Below are 13,768 nucleotides of genomic sequence, written 5' to 3' on the forward strand. Positions count from 1 at the left end.
TCATATGAGAAATTAAAGACTCTTAAGGACTTTCCCCGCAATATGAGATTACCCATGGACATAGCAGACCTGCAGTATTCTTATACTCTCAGAAGGATTTTGGCTGAGATCTATACCTCTCAATAAGTGTGCTTTCTGCTTCTTCCTTCCTCAGTCAAGCGACATTTCCAAATACTGGTTTAGAAATTGTAGTTGCCCCGAGGACAACCCATGAACTACATGGGGCCCACCCAAAATTAAGAAGGCAGTGCCCCATTCTAGGTATTTAATCTGGAAAAAAATCACATTTCCCTTCTTGATCTATAGTGCTAGGCATTCTGACTCGGGCAGAAACTGAGAGACACAGGCACACATGAGTCCTCACTGACAGTCAGACCCTGTGGGTGGCAGGAAAGGCAATCCTTCATGCACACAAGGGAAGGTCACTTGCCAGAGCCACTCGAAACAAAACCTGTTAAGTGCCCACTACATACAGCTCAGGTTGGCTGATTTCAAGGCCAGTATATGAAATATATGTCCTTGATCTCCTCAGTTATCAAGACAGACCTTCTTGGAGTACATACTTTCCTTCCATCCAGCTCATTAAATATCAGTCTAAAAAGCAAAACATAAGACGTGAGTAGGAAACAGCCAGCTCACCACTGGAATAAAAGTTTAATAGAGGAGTGTCAGCTGTGTTCCACATACACCATCAAATATGACTAATGAAAGCCTGCAAATGTCTCCCTTCTCCCCTTGAATTATTCCAAGTAGACTGTCTTTCAGAGAGGGAAATCCAATAGATTAGCCCAGGCTTTAAACCACAAGAGAATTTGAATTGTCAGGAATAGACCACAGGGCAGAGACCAAAGACAAAAAAAAACCCCTCTTTAAATCATTCTTCCTTAAAGCAAAAAGGGTGAAAGAAGCAAAATCAGTAGGTACAGCTGCAGAATTTGGATTTTCACAAGGAAACACCAAAAGGATACTCAAGCTGCTGAAAGAGCATTGTAGAGAAATTAGAACAAAATTACCCTTACTTTGAAATAACAAAAGAAAGTCCAGAAGAGTTTGCAATATTTGATGGTAAATTGGAAGAACTTTCTACTGATTTAGTTTAAAAACATATTAAAGCAGAGTTTGCCTCCCTGATCTGACACCTAAACCTGTAATTAGCAACCAGAGCAGTAAGACTCTAGGAACTAGTCGCTGATTTGTACCACTGAAGTTCACACTTGTCACAACTCTGTTCTAGACAGATGATGAACTACATATGACCAATGCGAAGAAAAGGATGATACAGAAATGATACAAACAAAAGTTTATGTGTTTAGGCTGTGACACTCACTCTGCTTGGGAATCATAAAGCGAGGCAAGTGATTAGCTGTAAGGATCACAGATTTATTCCTTTCCTACATGTTTTCCTTAATTTCTTCCCCTCAACTCCCTTATTGTCTGAGCACTCCTCAGCATCCTACTGTAGTTATCAGGTAAAATTTAGTGATCTTCCTGATAATAGGTTTTGCATGACAGCTTAAGATTCCCAATGGATATTTTAGAGAATAGTTAGTGAATCACAAAAGTCAGAATTGGGAAAGGGCTTTTGGGTCATACTCTCCACCCCTCTCTGCCATAGGCATTGCAGTCAGAAAAAAAGCAACTAAAACCAGCTGGAATTTTTACAGCCTAAAACATGATTGAAAAAAGAAGATGGAGATGCTCTGAAGAGAAAATCCCGCAACTAACTATGGATGAACTACCTGATGGATTCCCTCGTTTCTTTGCCACATTTTTCCTTCAAGTTTTGTTGCTGCTTTTGTAACCATCAAAAGCAACTTTTTGCTGACAATGATAATTCGTGTCTTATATCATAGTTTACTCTTAGTGTTTGCCTCTGACATTCACTCTGCATTGCAACTTGCTGTCACTTGCAATTGTAGCCCAAGAGCACAACTGACATTTCCAGTTCTCTTGTCCACACTGCCTGGGCAGTGACAGACAGATACACTGTAATGTAGGCAGCCAGAGAACTGAATTGGCAATTCAAATGGGATAGCAGTACTGGTAACAATTTTCTCTCTACCCTAGTGTCTTTAAGCCCGATAAATGCTAACACTGCCTTTAGAAACATTGTTTGCATGTGATTATAGCCCTGTGATTATAGCCAATTCTGTTGGTAGAGAATTTACCTTATGTTACTTCATTAAAGCCAGTCCTATAAAAACAGCTACTGTTATATAAACATTTATGGTTTAGCACATCTAACCTTTCCCTGTAGCTGCAGAGATGATATGCAGACAATACTGGTCTCGTTTGTTACTTTTTCGCTTACATCCCCTTCTCCTTCTCTCAAAGGAAGAAGGTTTTCTAACTGAGTTCTAAGATCCTGCTCACACCAGACCTTGTAACAGATAGGATCTATGTGAGAATTTAGGATTCTTGTCTTTGGTACAGATTACCTCCTAACCCTGCTGGAAGGCTTGTTGCCAAAAGACAAGTTTTCTACTAGCACAGGCTCAGGTCTATTGGCAAAGACAGGATCTCTTGACTGCCCTGTCTGGGGGTTTGATCATGTTTGCAGTAGTGTACTTGTCTAATGAACCTTGGCTAATGGGTTTTTGTTTGAAACAAACAAAGGTGTTTCTATGTTCTCCCTTTGCATCAGTCAAGTACAGTCTGGAATTTGTTTTCATCAGCTGACTTCACATTTCTTAGCTTCCTTGGTAGATTAGTAGAATGAAGTGGGATGATGTTAGGACCTGTAGTGATAGGACAAGGAGTAATGAGTATAAACTGAAAGAGGGGAAATTTAGATTAGATATTCGGCACTGTTTTAATGTGAGGGTGCTAAGACACTAGAACAAGTTGTCTAGGGAGGTTGTGGATGCCCCAACCCTGGCAGTGTTCAAAGCCAGGTTGGATAAAGCCTCGAGCAACCTGGTCTGGTGGGAGGTGTCCCTGCCCATGGCAGGGGGTTGGGACTAGGTGATCTTTAAGGTCCATTCCAACCCCTTAACATTCTATGATTCTATGAACAGGAAAGGAGGGATTTCCCTGGCTAGAGCTTTCTGTCCTATGTCATGCCCTGCTGTGAAATAAGCCCTGGACTGACACTGTGCCCAGGCTGCACCCAACACTGAAGCTTGCACAGTCAGATTGAAGATGAAGAGCCACACACAAAGGCTGGACAACCTTAACTTTCAATCACAGAAGTCCAGAGTACCAGTACCAGCACCAGCCAATTAAGCGTCATCCAAGAAGCATGGCTCAAAGGCAATTCTGTCCTTAAGCACATGTTGCCATCTCCTGGATTCATCTGTCATCCAGAGCCAATGCAGCATTTGTCTCCTCAAATTTTTCCATTTCTGCAGAATCTGGAAGCCCAAAGAGTCACTGAACTTCTATTGGTCCACTAAATCCGGGGGTGGAGGGATAAGATCCCGCGGGTTCAGCCTAGCAACAAGACACACATCATAACTGTCGTGCATGAGGACGTTGGTGGCCACCACATTCCACTGGTTCTCCCATGTATCCAGCTCAAGGATCTCTTTGGTGATAACTTCGTGACGAGCTGAAAAACAGAGGCAACAACAGGAGGCATCAGCAGGCAAATCAAACAGGATGAAAGAGGTTTGTGCAGTTGTTATTATGACCCTTCTGTAAGGGGGCAATAAAGAGGTAATTTCTGTCATACTAATGGCTACACTGTGCTAAGAACATCTGAGTTGTTGGCATAAAGCAAATGAAATAGTGCAGATGGAAATCTATGCAGTGCATTCAGTCCTCACACTCTGGGCTCCAGGTGCAGCTGTAGGGACAAAAGCATGAAGTGCCCTGTCTTGGTACAAGTATGCAGGTGGCATTTCAGCCTGCAGTCAGTTGTCTAATGCTCTTGTTTTAGAGACAGAGCATTGCCTCTTGTTCACGGGTATGCCTACATGCAGTATGTTGTCTTTTCTTTGCCCCATCTAAAGTGCAGCCCTTGGGCTGCTAGAAGCACTCCAATACTATGGCCTTTCTTGGGTACAAAGTCTGGACATCCTATGATTTAGGGAGGAATAAAGATAGAAAAAACCTCCAAGGCTTTAAATGTACTTTAGATGTTCTGAAGTGCTGAAGAATTTGTCATGAACAGTCAGGTTAGAAGCATGCTGTTAAATCACTGCCCATCTCCAGACAAGAAGGTTTTACAGAGACTAACAAACAATGAAAGAACCACCATGCAGCAGAGAACCATAACTGTCAACCAGCAGCGCTATATTAAACTTCTTACAAGACCACAAAACCTTTCTTTGCTAACAAAAGTCCTGAAGTCTGCAACAATTGTTATTCAAAGCCAAGTTCTCTCCTAAAAACAAAAAGCATCTTTCATTTCTGCTCACTTTTTCTTTTCATCTCCAAGTTGATTTCTCACAGCAAGTAACCGTAGCCTAAACTTCTATTGTCCTGAGTTGAGGATGTGCATGTGCTTCACTGTCATATGAGTTTCTGGTAGGTGTAAGAGAAGTCAGGTCTCAGAGACTTCCAGGAACTGACACTTCACAGGTACCAGGAGAAGAACCATCATAGCAAGAAACAGTGAATACTCAGTGCTGTCTTTTGAGTCTTGAGAGATTGGTGACAGGATAAACCATACAGGATCCAGACTGAGGTTCCCATTCAGCTATTCCTTATAAAAACTTTCTTTTGTCCAAAAAACCAAACATCCAAACCAACCACTAACCACTGTCTCACATCTATCTACTGCACCTCATCGTTTGGGCATTCTCTTATGTAGAACTGGCAGCAAAGGACTGAAGGAAAAAAGAGTGAAAAGCAGAAGAGCACCCGGAAACATATATTGTTTCTCATATTGGAAACAGACCACATATTTCTTCAGAGGGCAGCAACCCTGGGGATTTAGTACCCCCAGGACAGTGCTCTCATGGTTTATGTTCCATGCAAAGTTGGTGATGATGCAGTGTGCTGGGATTTAAAATCCCCCTAAGGCTCCTCTGCAAGGAGGAGCTTCAGGATATGGAGAAATCAGATGGAAACAAGACCCTTCCTCCCAGGGCTGGCTTCCTTGCTGGGTGGATATGGGACAGTTCTGTTTTCTGCAGGTCCTCCACATGCATTAGATTTGTGGATGTCACAGTTTTATGGACATTTCTGCACATTTTTGTCATGTTTATCTAAGGAAACCACTCACCAACCATTCACCATCTCTGCTCCCTCACACCTGATAAAGGAGGGCTGCACAGTGTTTCTACCCCACCATCCACAACCCATAACCATTTTCCCCTCAGTTGTGTCACACTTGATTGTAATACAATTTTTGTCATTCCAAACCCAGACCTCTGGGACTCTCACAGATGTCTAGGAGGTTGCTTGAGTAAAACTTGAGTAAGAATTCAGGATATAGTCTCGCCTAAATAGTCTTTGTTCCATTCCTTTCTGTGAAACAAGTTGTGATGGTTTGCTTATTGAACTTGGATGTTAAAGGAGAATAATAATAATAATGCATAGGAAGGCTGCACCTATTCAAGACAGAAGACAGCAGGCAGCTAAAAAACCCAGTTACATGTGAGGAAAAAAGTCCTGACTGACAAAGAGCAAACAAATAGCACATGCCAATACCAGCAAGGAGCTCACTTCTATATGACCCTGGAAGAGTGAACAGGTTTCCCCTAAAAGGCAAATACAGAGACAAAAACAGACCTAAGCTGTGACATGGGAGGCTCCAGTCACTGTATTTCTAAATTAGATCATCTCTTCTGTGCAATAAATTTTTATGCCTGCATTTTCTTTGGCATGGATGATGACAAAAATGAGACAATCAGAGGAAAAATAATCAAATGCTGGAACCAAGACATTCTGTGAGTGATTGCAACACTTGAATAAAAAAAATCATAATTAAAACATCAAAGGCAAACTCAGCAACTCTTCCTTACAAGCCTTGCTGTGTTTTTTCCTGACCTTGGTGACTCCCAACCTTTGGTGTCCCTTGTTTCCCTTTTCTGTGGGATGCTGTAACTGGTTTTGTTCCACTCTACAAATTCTGCTTTCCAGCACATGGAGTGTTAGTTAACTCTTAACCCTTGGGAGATAAAAAGAGTATGTTGTTGAAATATGGGAAACAATCATTTCTGTAGTCTTATCTTGTTTAATATGAAAGGAAGCAGCACCCTTTAGACAAGAAAGGTCGTGTGAGGGAAAGCACTGCTCAAAATAGTTTTAGTTCAGAAAAAATGTGACATTCTTTTCAAAAGAGAAATGAGTTAAAACACCTCAGTTCTTAAGCCTTTTCTTCTTATTTTTACTTTTTTAAAAAAAATTTTCTTCAAAAAAACCCAGCACCTTTGATTCCAGGCTGTAATGTTAGATTTGGGCTTTGATCCCAATAAACATTTTTGAGCTTGATGCAAATGATTCCTGATTCTGCTGCATTGATTCACCTTTTAAATTGCTTTTTTTTGTTTTCTTTTTAAAGGCAATATCTCAGCAACCAATTTTGCTTACAGGAAAATTATGTGACACCTACAAAAAAAAAATAACCCAACAAAAACCTAAGAAATTTGCTGTTTTACAGAGATTACCTGCTTAAAGATCCACAACTCCCTGTCATCATAGCTTTATTCTGCCTCACTTACCAGATGACCACCTTAACCTAATGAAAGGATTTCACTCTTTTCCAACAGCATTAATGTTTTCTACAAAATGAGGCAGTATTTTTCTGTACATGCTTGTTTAACCATGAGAAGTTATAAGAAACTTTCTTACACTGTGTTTTTCTGCACAGGAGTTAAACCACTTTATATTAGAATTAGTCAGGTTGTACAAATCTAACCCTAACCCTTTTTCCAGCAGTAAAACAGTGTTTATAACAGTATGTTTTATTCATACTAAGGAAAGAAAAAGGCTAAACCTGCATAAGGAAAATTAATCCCAGCATAAATTTATCCCCACCAGAAATTGTGGTATGTTACAAAGAGTCAGAACTCTCTTGGTGCAGTTGTGCCTTTGTGATGTAAAAGTGCAGACTGAAGGCTAAGACTGAGCACACAAACATATTTTTTCCCAGTGACAAGACTTGAGTTACACCTGAAAATGTTTAATTTATAAATGCTAAATTGTATTTCATGTATGCAAATACAGTAGTCAAAGCAAAATGAATCTAAGCTTTAAATTGTCTGTTATATTCTGGTCTGTAAACAAGATAATTTCCCACAATTTTTCATATAATTTTTTTCTTTGTGCAGAAAGAAAAGAACAATATTAATAATTTTCAGTAAGTGATTGCCTACATTGCATATACACAATCATGTTTTCTCTTTAAAAGGTTTACAATTCACTACCCAAGTATGGCCAGACTTCATTTTATGCCATAAGTTTTCTCATGTCATTTGAATCAGGATTGGCTATAAATCAGGATGAACAATTCTTGGAAAGACCCCCAGTATGACTGCAGGCAACATAAATATTTTATCTGCTTTTTCATCTGTTTTTTTTTCTCTTTTTTTTTTTTTTTTTTAACTACGTTCCATTTCTGATGTGGAGGTTGTGGGGGAGAAACAACTTTCCATGTGGCAATACTATTTATTACCACTTTTGGTCTTTTTTTTTTGACCTTGCTTTCTCTTTTCTTTTTATAACCAAAACTTCATGTACAATTATTAGGGTTTGGGTTGGAAGGGTTAAAGGGAGGCAGATGTAGGAGAATTAAGCAATATGCTTAACAGGTAGAAAACCCATAGTTCATCCAAGACTAATAACCATGCAGCTATTATGTCTGTAAGCCAAGACAAATAAATTCACTCTGCTGTAGCCTGCTTAGTGTCCAGAGGATTGAACTCAAGAAAATTCATGCTGAATTTCCTTTCACTGGAGTTAAATCTATGGCAAGTTAGCTGAAATGTGGCCAATATTTCATTATTTCTTCCAGAAATACATTGGTATGTTTGCTCCAGCTTATGAATGAGGAAGCAGTTATGGAGATAGGGAGAGCATGAGCCAAGTCAGGAGTCTTGATGCCTCTGCCCCAGTGAAGGACAGAGATATCCAGAGTAGTCTGGGACCAGCTCACCTGCCTATTAGCAGTGACAGAGCCACACTGACACACTGTTAGATGGCCACAGCACATCAGCAACTCTGTCCAGAGCAGAGCCAGTTACCTCAGCACAGAACCACCTTGTGTGCTGGGGATAGTCTCTGTCACGTCTGTCCTTGAGCTCTGTGCCCTGGGACATCCCCACACAGGCCACTTGCCTGAGCTCCTCCTGATGTCAATTCTCAGGTTGTCACAGCACCTTTTCCTTTCCAGCTTGCAGTTTCCCAGTGTGCTCTATTTTCTTTTGCTATAAATCAATTTATATATGAAAAGAAAAAAAGACATCAAACCTGTAGCAGTTAAACTGCTAACTCTCTATTCTTCTCTTTCCATGGAAAAAGCACTTGAATGTCATAAGGTGCTTGTCAGTCCCCCAACAGTCCTCAAAATGTTTACTCAGGTGTTTCTTTCCCCAGTTTCCCCAGTTCTTGTCACCTAACAGCCACACCAGAACTGCCCTGAAGCAGTTCAGCCTCCACTGCTGTTTTGTACCTGTTTGTTCATGCCATTATCTGTACCAGAGAATGATTTCAAACATATGGGACTAGCCTCTGCTACTTATCTTCCTCACCACTAATAGCTGCTTCCATAATTACATGATGTGGAGTTAGGGGACCTGGGAATTCATGTTTGTGTTGCAATGGGATAAAAGTGCATTTAGATCATTACCACCAGATGTCCTGGCTCCTCATCTGCAGTTGGAAAAATAATAAGTTCATCAAGTCTGTGGCCTTCAATCCCATTTGTGTATGTGAGCTGCCCTCTAACTCCACCAGCCTCGCTAGCGTAGCACAGGCAGCACCCCTCGTGGGGTCAAGCACATCCATCATCTGTGCCTGTGGGCAGAAGCAGGCAGAGGATACACAGGAGAGGGTACTTGGCTTGGCTGTTTTACATGCTGGCCAGCCTTCCTAATGTAAAGTACCAAGGCAGTGTATCCCACCAGACACAGCCAAAGCTGGGAGGAAGGTTGGGGCTGGAATTTACAACTGTGGCAGCTTACTGTTTGCACAGCACCTGCATGGAGTAAGGTAAGATACTCTCATAGATATGTCACTGTCATAGATAGGTCCTCTATTCTCCTGCTCTGCTGTGGAATTCTTCAGGTCCATAGTTTCATGATCCACCCATTCACTCACAAATCAATATATACTAAAATTTAAAATACATGTTTAAAAAATGGGATGGGCTACAGAAGGGAACTTCTAATTCAGTTGCTTCAACTGTTTTTTCTTGGGATTGATCCAGCTACTTCAGCTTTTAAAATCATTCCAGATTTTGCCTGCTGTTCATAGGCAAGGCCTTGTTCCAGCAGAATCTTACAAGCACTAGTCCTGCTTGTGCTGCAGGTGCTAGAAGGATCACAGGTTACAGAGACAGAAGGGTCAGTGCTCTTGAAGTCAATGTACCATTCATATGAGTAAAAACAGCAAGATGAGAATAAGAATTACTGGGCTCAGCCCATCCTGAGATACTGTTTCTAAATGCCTTACAATGGGTTAATACATTATTCATAGATGATATAAAGCATGTTTAGACTGTATGCATGACAGGCAGTTATGAACACAATAGAAGATGTCATACATGGCTGCAAGCCATGTTTCTAAACAACCTATTGACCTCTTCAGCAATTAATTAAAATGCATTAAAATATCTATTAATCATTCATTAACCCTTTATAAACTATAAATGAGCCTTAGTAAGAAGCAGAACTGAATTGCTAATACTGTGCTGCCAGATAGTGGGTCAAATTTAGAACTGAAATGAGCAGGTGCTGCTCCCTAGCAATTCCCCTGACCTGGTTTGGCCTCATTTACGGTAGCGCATTTCCAGCTAATGAGCAGGGTAGATGTGCAGCCCTCCCTGTGCAGGCAGCATGCTACAGCTACAGAGGTCTCTCCCACACCCCAGTCCCAGCAGCTCAGGCCAGTGCTGGGGGAGAATTCGGCGAAAGGTCAAGCAGAATTTTTCAGGGTGGACTCGGCGTGTGGCTGGAGAGCTGTGGCAGTGCCTGCGGCGTGGAGAGTGGCCACCAGCAGGTTTCTATGCTGAGCAAAACACAGGGGCCCTGAATCCCTCCCATTGGTGGGAATATTTATTCAAGTGGTAACAACTGTGGGCAGGAGAACTTTAATTATTCATCACTGCCCAGTAAATTTTAACAGAGGGAAACGAACAGTGCTGCAGATAGGCAGCCTGGGGTTTGCACCTCTGCTTTATTTAGCTGGGAACATGGGAAGGTGCTGGAGAAACAGGTTTTGTTCCAATCTCTCAACCCCCAAACTTCACAAGTGCAGTATTTGCTGTGCCAGACTCCTTAATATGTCTATATTTAATTTGATTCCAGCAATGTTCCATAACCACTATAATAAAAAACAAGCACTAGAATGATTCTCCATCTAAATCACATAATGCAGGAAGGTAGAGGGAACAGCTTTTATGGGAGATTAGTCGAAATAAATAACTATTAAGCCAATCCACTGTCAGGAGTGGACAGTGTGGAGATATAAACTCATTAGCTCAGCTGGAATACAGTAATTACTACATAGTTCTGCACTGCCGCAAGCAGAGCTGCGTCTATTCCAATGCATGGATTGCAGTTTATGTAAATGAGGAAGAATAGGCTAGAAAATGGATTCAGGGTATTTATCTTCTTTTTTTTTTATTTGAGACTCAGAATTACACAGTAGTAGGACTCTGTATCACTCTCACCTATCTTGGCTAACAGTTGCAAACACAAAATTGAGATTCTGGCATGCCCCGATCATGGGTATTTCTTCCCTTTTCCCTTCCTCTGACTGTGGCATCACTTAAGTGAAAAATTAATTTCTAGCCGATATCAGTAAGTAAATAACAGAACTGGGTTGAACAGCTTTTGTCCCACACATTACAGAAATGTAACATATATCATAGGGAAGCAGCACTTTCATCTCCTCTGCTGTAAACTACATAGGAGGGAGATGGCAAAACAGCCAGTTCAGAGAAACATAGTTCCACATCAAGTCTCATTAGCTGATGAAATTATAGGACTTTTTAAGGGATATATGCTGCTAGGAGGAAATCTGTTAAATATTCTATTTGCATTGAGGTGGTTGTACCTTTACTTTACACATCAGCTGATGTCACATGGGTGATCACAGGAAAGGATCACAGTAAAGATGGCATTCTAATTGACAGCACAGAATCATAGAATCATTTAGAAAAAGTTCTCCAAGATCATTGAGCCCAACTGTTAATCCAGCACTGCCAAGGCCACCACTTAAATCATCTCCCTCAGTGCCACATCCACACAGATTTTAAATACCTCCAGGGATGGTGACTCCACCACTTTCCTGGACAACCTGTTCCAGTGCTGGACAAGCCTTTTGGTGAAGATTTGTTTGCTAATATCCAATCTAAACTTCCCCTGCCACAACTTGAAGCCATTTCCTCTTGTCCTATCACTTGTTACCTGAGAGAAGAAATCAAGCCCCACCAGGCTACAACTTCCTCTTCTCCAGGTTAAACACCCCCAATTCCCTCAGCTGCTCCTCATCAGACTTGTGCTCCAGACTCTTCCCCAGCTCCATCGCCCTTCTCTGGATACACTGCAACACCTCAATGTCTTTCTTGTAGTGAGGGACCCAAAACTGAACATAGGATTTGAGGTGTGGCCTCATCAGTGCTGAGTATGGGGCATGGTCACTGCCCTGGTCCTGCTGGCCACAGTATTTTTGATACAAGCCAGGATGCATCAAGTTAAAGAAAATCTACTCTAGATTTCAATTTCTTAATTGAAATCTATTAGACAGGCAGTGGGACCAACATCTATAATCTGAAATTAAAGCTACAATCTGTATTTGTGCAGCAACAATAGAAAAATCAGCAAATATCTGCCTTTGCAAGTGACAATAGATGACATGGTCTTAGCAAACAGGTACACACCTTTGCCTTCATTATCTTCACCAGAAAAATATATTTATAATGCTCAGAAGCAGTCAAAAAGAAAGGGAACCCAATCTGGCAGGCATTTTATAAGGATGCAATCCTGCATACCTGTAGAGCTGCTCCCCCCTCCTTCAGGGAGCCACGCTAATGAGGCTCCTTCTGCTGGGCACAGGCTAACATCAGTAGCTGTCAGCCTGTGCAGGTGACAGGTTTTAGTTCGATGCAAAGGAAATAAAGTATGTCAACAAGAACACTGTACAGTCAGGCTGCAGAGACTGGTTTAAAATCCTTAGTTACAGCAGGAAATGTGGCAGTGTATTTTAGCAGTGGAAAGCTATTGCGCACTGAGCCCTGCTGAGTGTTCATACTAGGGGTAATGTTTTCACTCTGTGCAGAAATATAAGTTAAGGGGCAAAGACAACCATTTAAAATGTGTCTGATTATCTTGATGAATGCTATGACATTGCTGAAAAATATCAAGATTCACAACACAAGGCTACATGAGCTGGAGCTGAGACCAGCAGATTAATGGTTCCTGGTTGCCATAATAGTTCTAGTAGAAAACAAGCTAATTTGTGTAAACTACTGGCTACCATACGAAGCTTTGCAAGTCGTACTAGGAAGGAAACAAATTCCAAAAAAAAGAAATGCTTTTTTGGGGTTTGTATAATGACTATAAGAATATACAACATTTGTCAGCTAGTGATAAAACACAGAGGTCTCAGAGGTGTTTGTACCATCAAATCATAGACACAAAACTCCTGATGTGTTTGCCTTAGGTAAGGTGGGTTAGAATCCCTCACATTCTGATGAAAACACAAAGCTTTAAGAGGTAGGAGAGCTCCTCAGGGTTCTGAATTGCCTTCTGGTCTTTCAGAGCAGATGTTAAGCACCAAGGACCTGAGTCTCCCTCTGAAGTGTCTGTGCTTCATCTGCTGCAGAGAACCTGGGGTCACTAAGGTCTTTGTGTAGGCACTGCAGAGAAGTGTCTAAGCTTCAGCTGAATTAATCCCCTTTTGCCTTTCATGACCAGGCTTTGAGCAAACTTCTAACTTGAGGAAGCCTCAGGAGGGGAAGCCTTAGAAGCTTTACCAACACACCTCAACATGGAACAACATTCCTTGCAGTTCAGAGGAAGCTTGAACACACTTTGGAGTTCACTCATCTTTTAGAAAGACTACTATTGCCACTTTCAGCTGGCCAAGATGAGTTCCCTCTGGAGTAGCTGCAGTCTTTCTTCCTCTGCTCCCAGGGATGCCGGTAGGGCTGCACCACTTGTCTCCCTTCAAGCAGACAAAGATTTGTAAGAGGGTATATATATGGAACGGGAATCCTGCCATCACAAAATTTCAGTTGTCACATGAGACTCAGAAAGATGGTAGCTGAGCAGTACTAATCTTTTCATCCACATTTAAGGCCCTTTGAGCAGTAGACAGCTGCTTTGCTTTGTGTACAGCATCTCTGGACTCTAATGATCCATTTAGGTCTACAGTCATGCAGAAATGCATACAGAGCATGACACATACCAGTAAAATTAGGGTGCAGAGCTTAGTAGGTCTGCTTTTACTCTGCTGGATCAGGAGTGGGTTTTAGCAAATGCAAAGACAAATTGAGGCTGGGGAGTTTGGGACAGATCTATAGTACATGAGGGGTTGGTTTCAGCCCCTTAGGCTCAGACTCTATTGCAGCAGTGATTTTGGCTTATTTGGTTGGGGTTTTTTTGTCTGAAGCACTTATCCTTGAATGTTCACAGCAGCCCTTTAGTGTTCAGCA

At 41.5% G+C, this 13,768-nt stretch overlaps 1 protein-coding gene across 1 annotated transcript in view; it reads right to left on the minus strand.

Annotated features, from left to right (window-relative positions):
* Positions 1-3,380: 3,380 nt before the first annotated feature.
* Positions 3,381-13,768, minus strand: part of KBTBD12 (kelch repeat and BTB (POZ) domain containing 12) — a 30,136-nt gene continuing 19,748 nt past the window's right edge. Inside the window, exon 5 of the mRNA XM_009076036.1 lies at positions 3,381-3,550. Within this exon, the coding sequence (XP_009074284.1) occupies positions 3,381-3,550 (170 nt within the window). The remainder of the gene's footprint in view (positions 3,551-13,768) is intronic.

Source organism: Acanthisitta chloris, unplaced genomic scaffold, assembly GCF_000695815.1.
Source record: "Acanthisitta chloris isolate BGI_N310 unplaced genomic scaffold, ASM69581v1 scaffold44575, whole genome shotgun sequence".
Taxonomy (NCBI): domain Eukaryota; kingdom Metazoa; phylum Chordata; class Aves; order Passeriformes; family Acanthisittidae; genus Acanthisitta; species Acanthisitta chloris.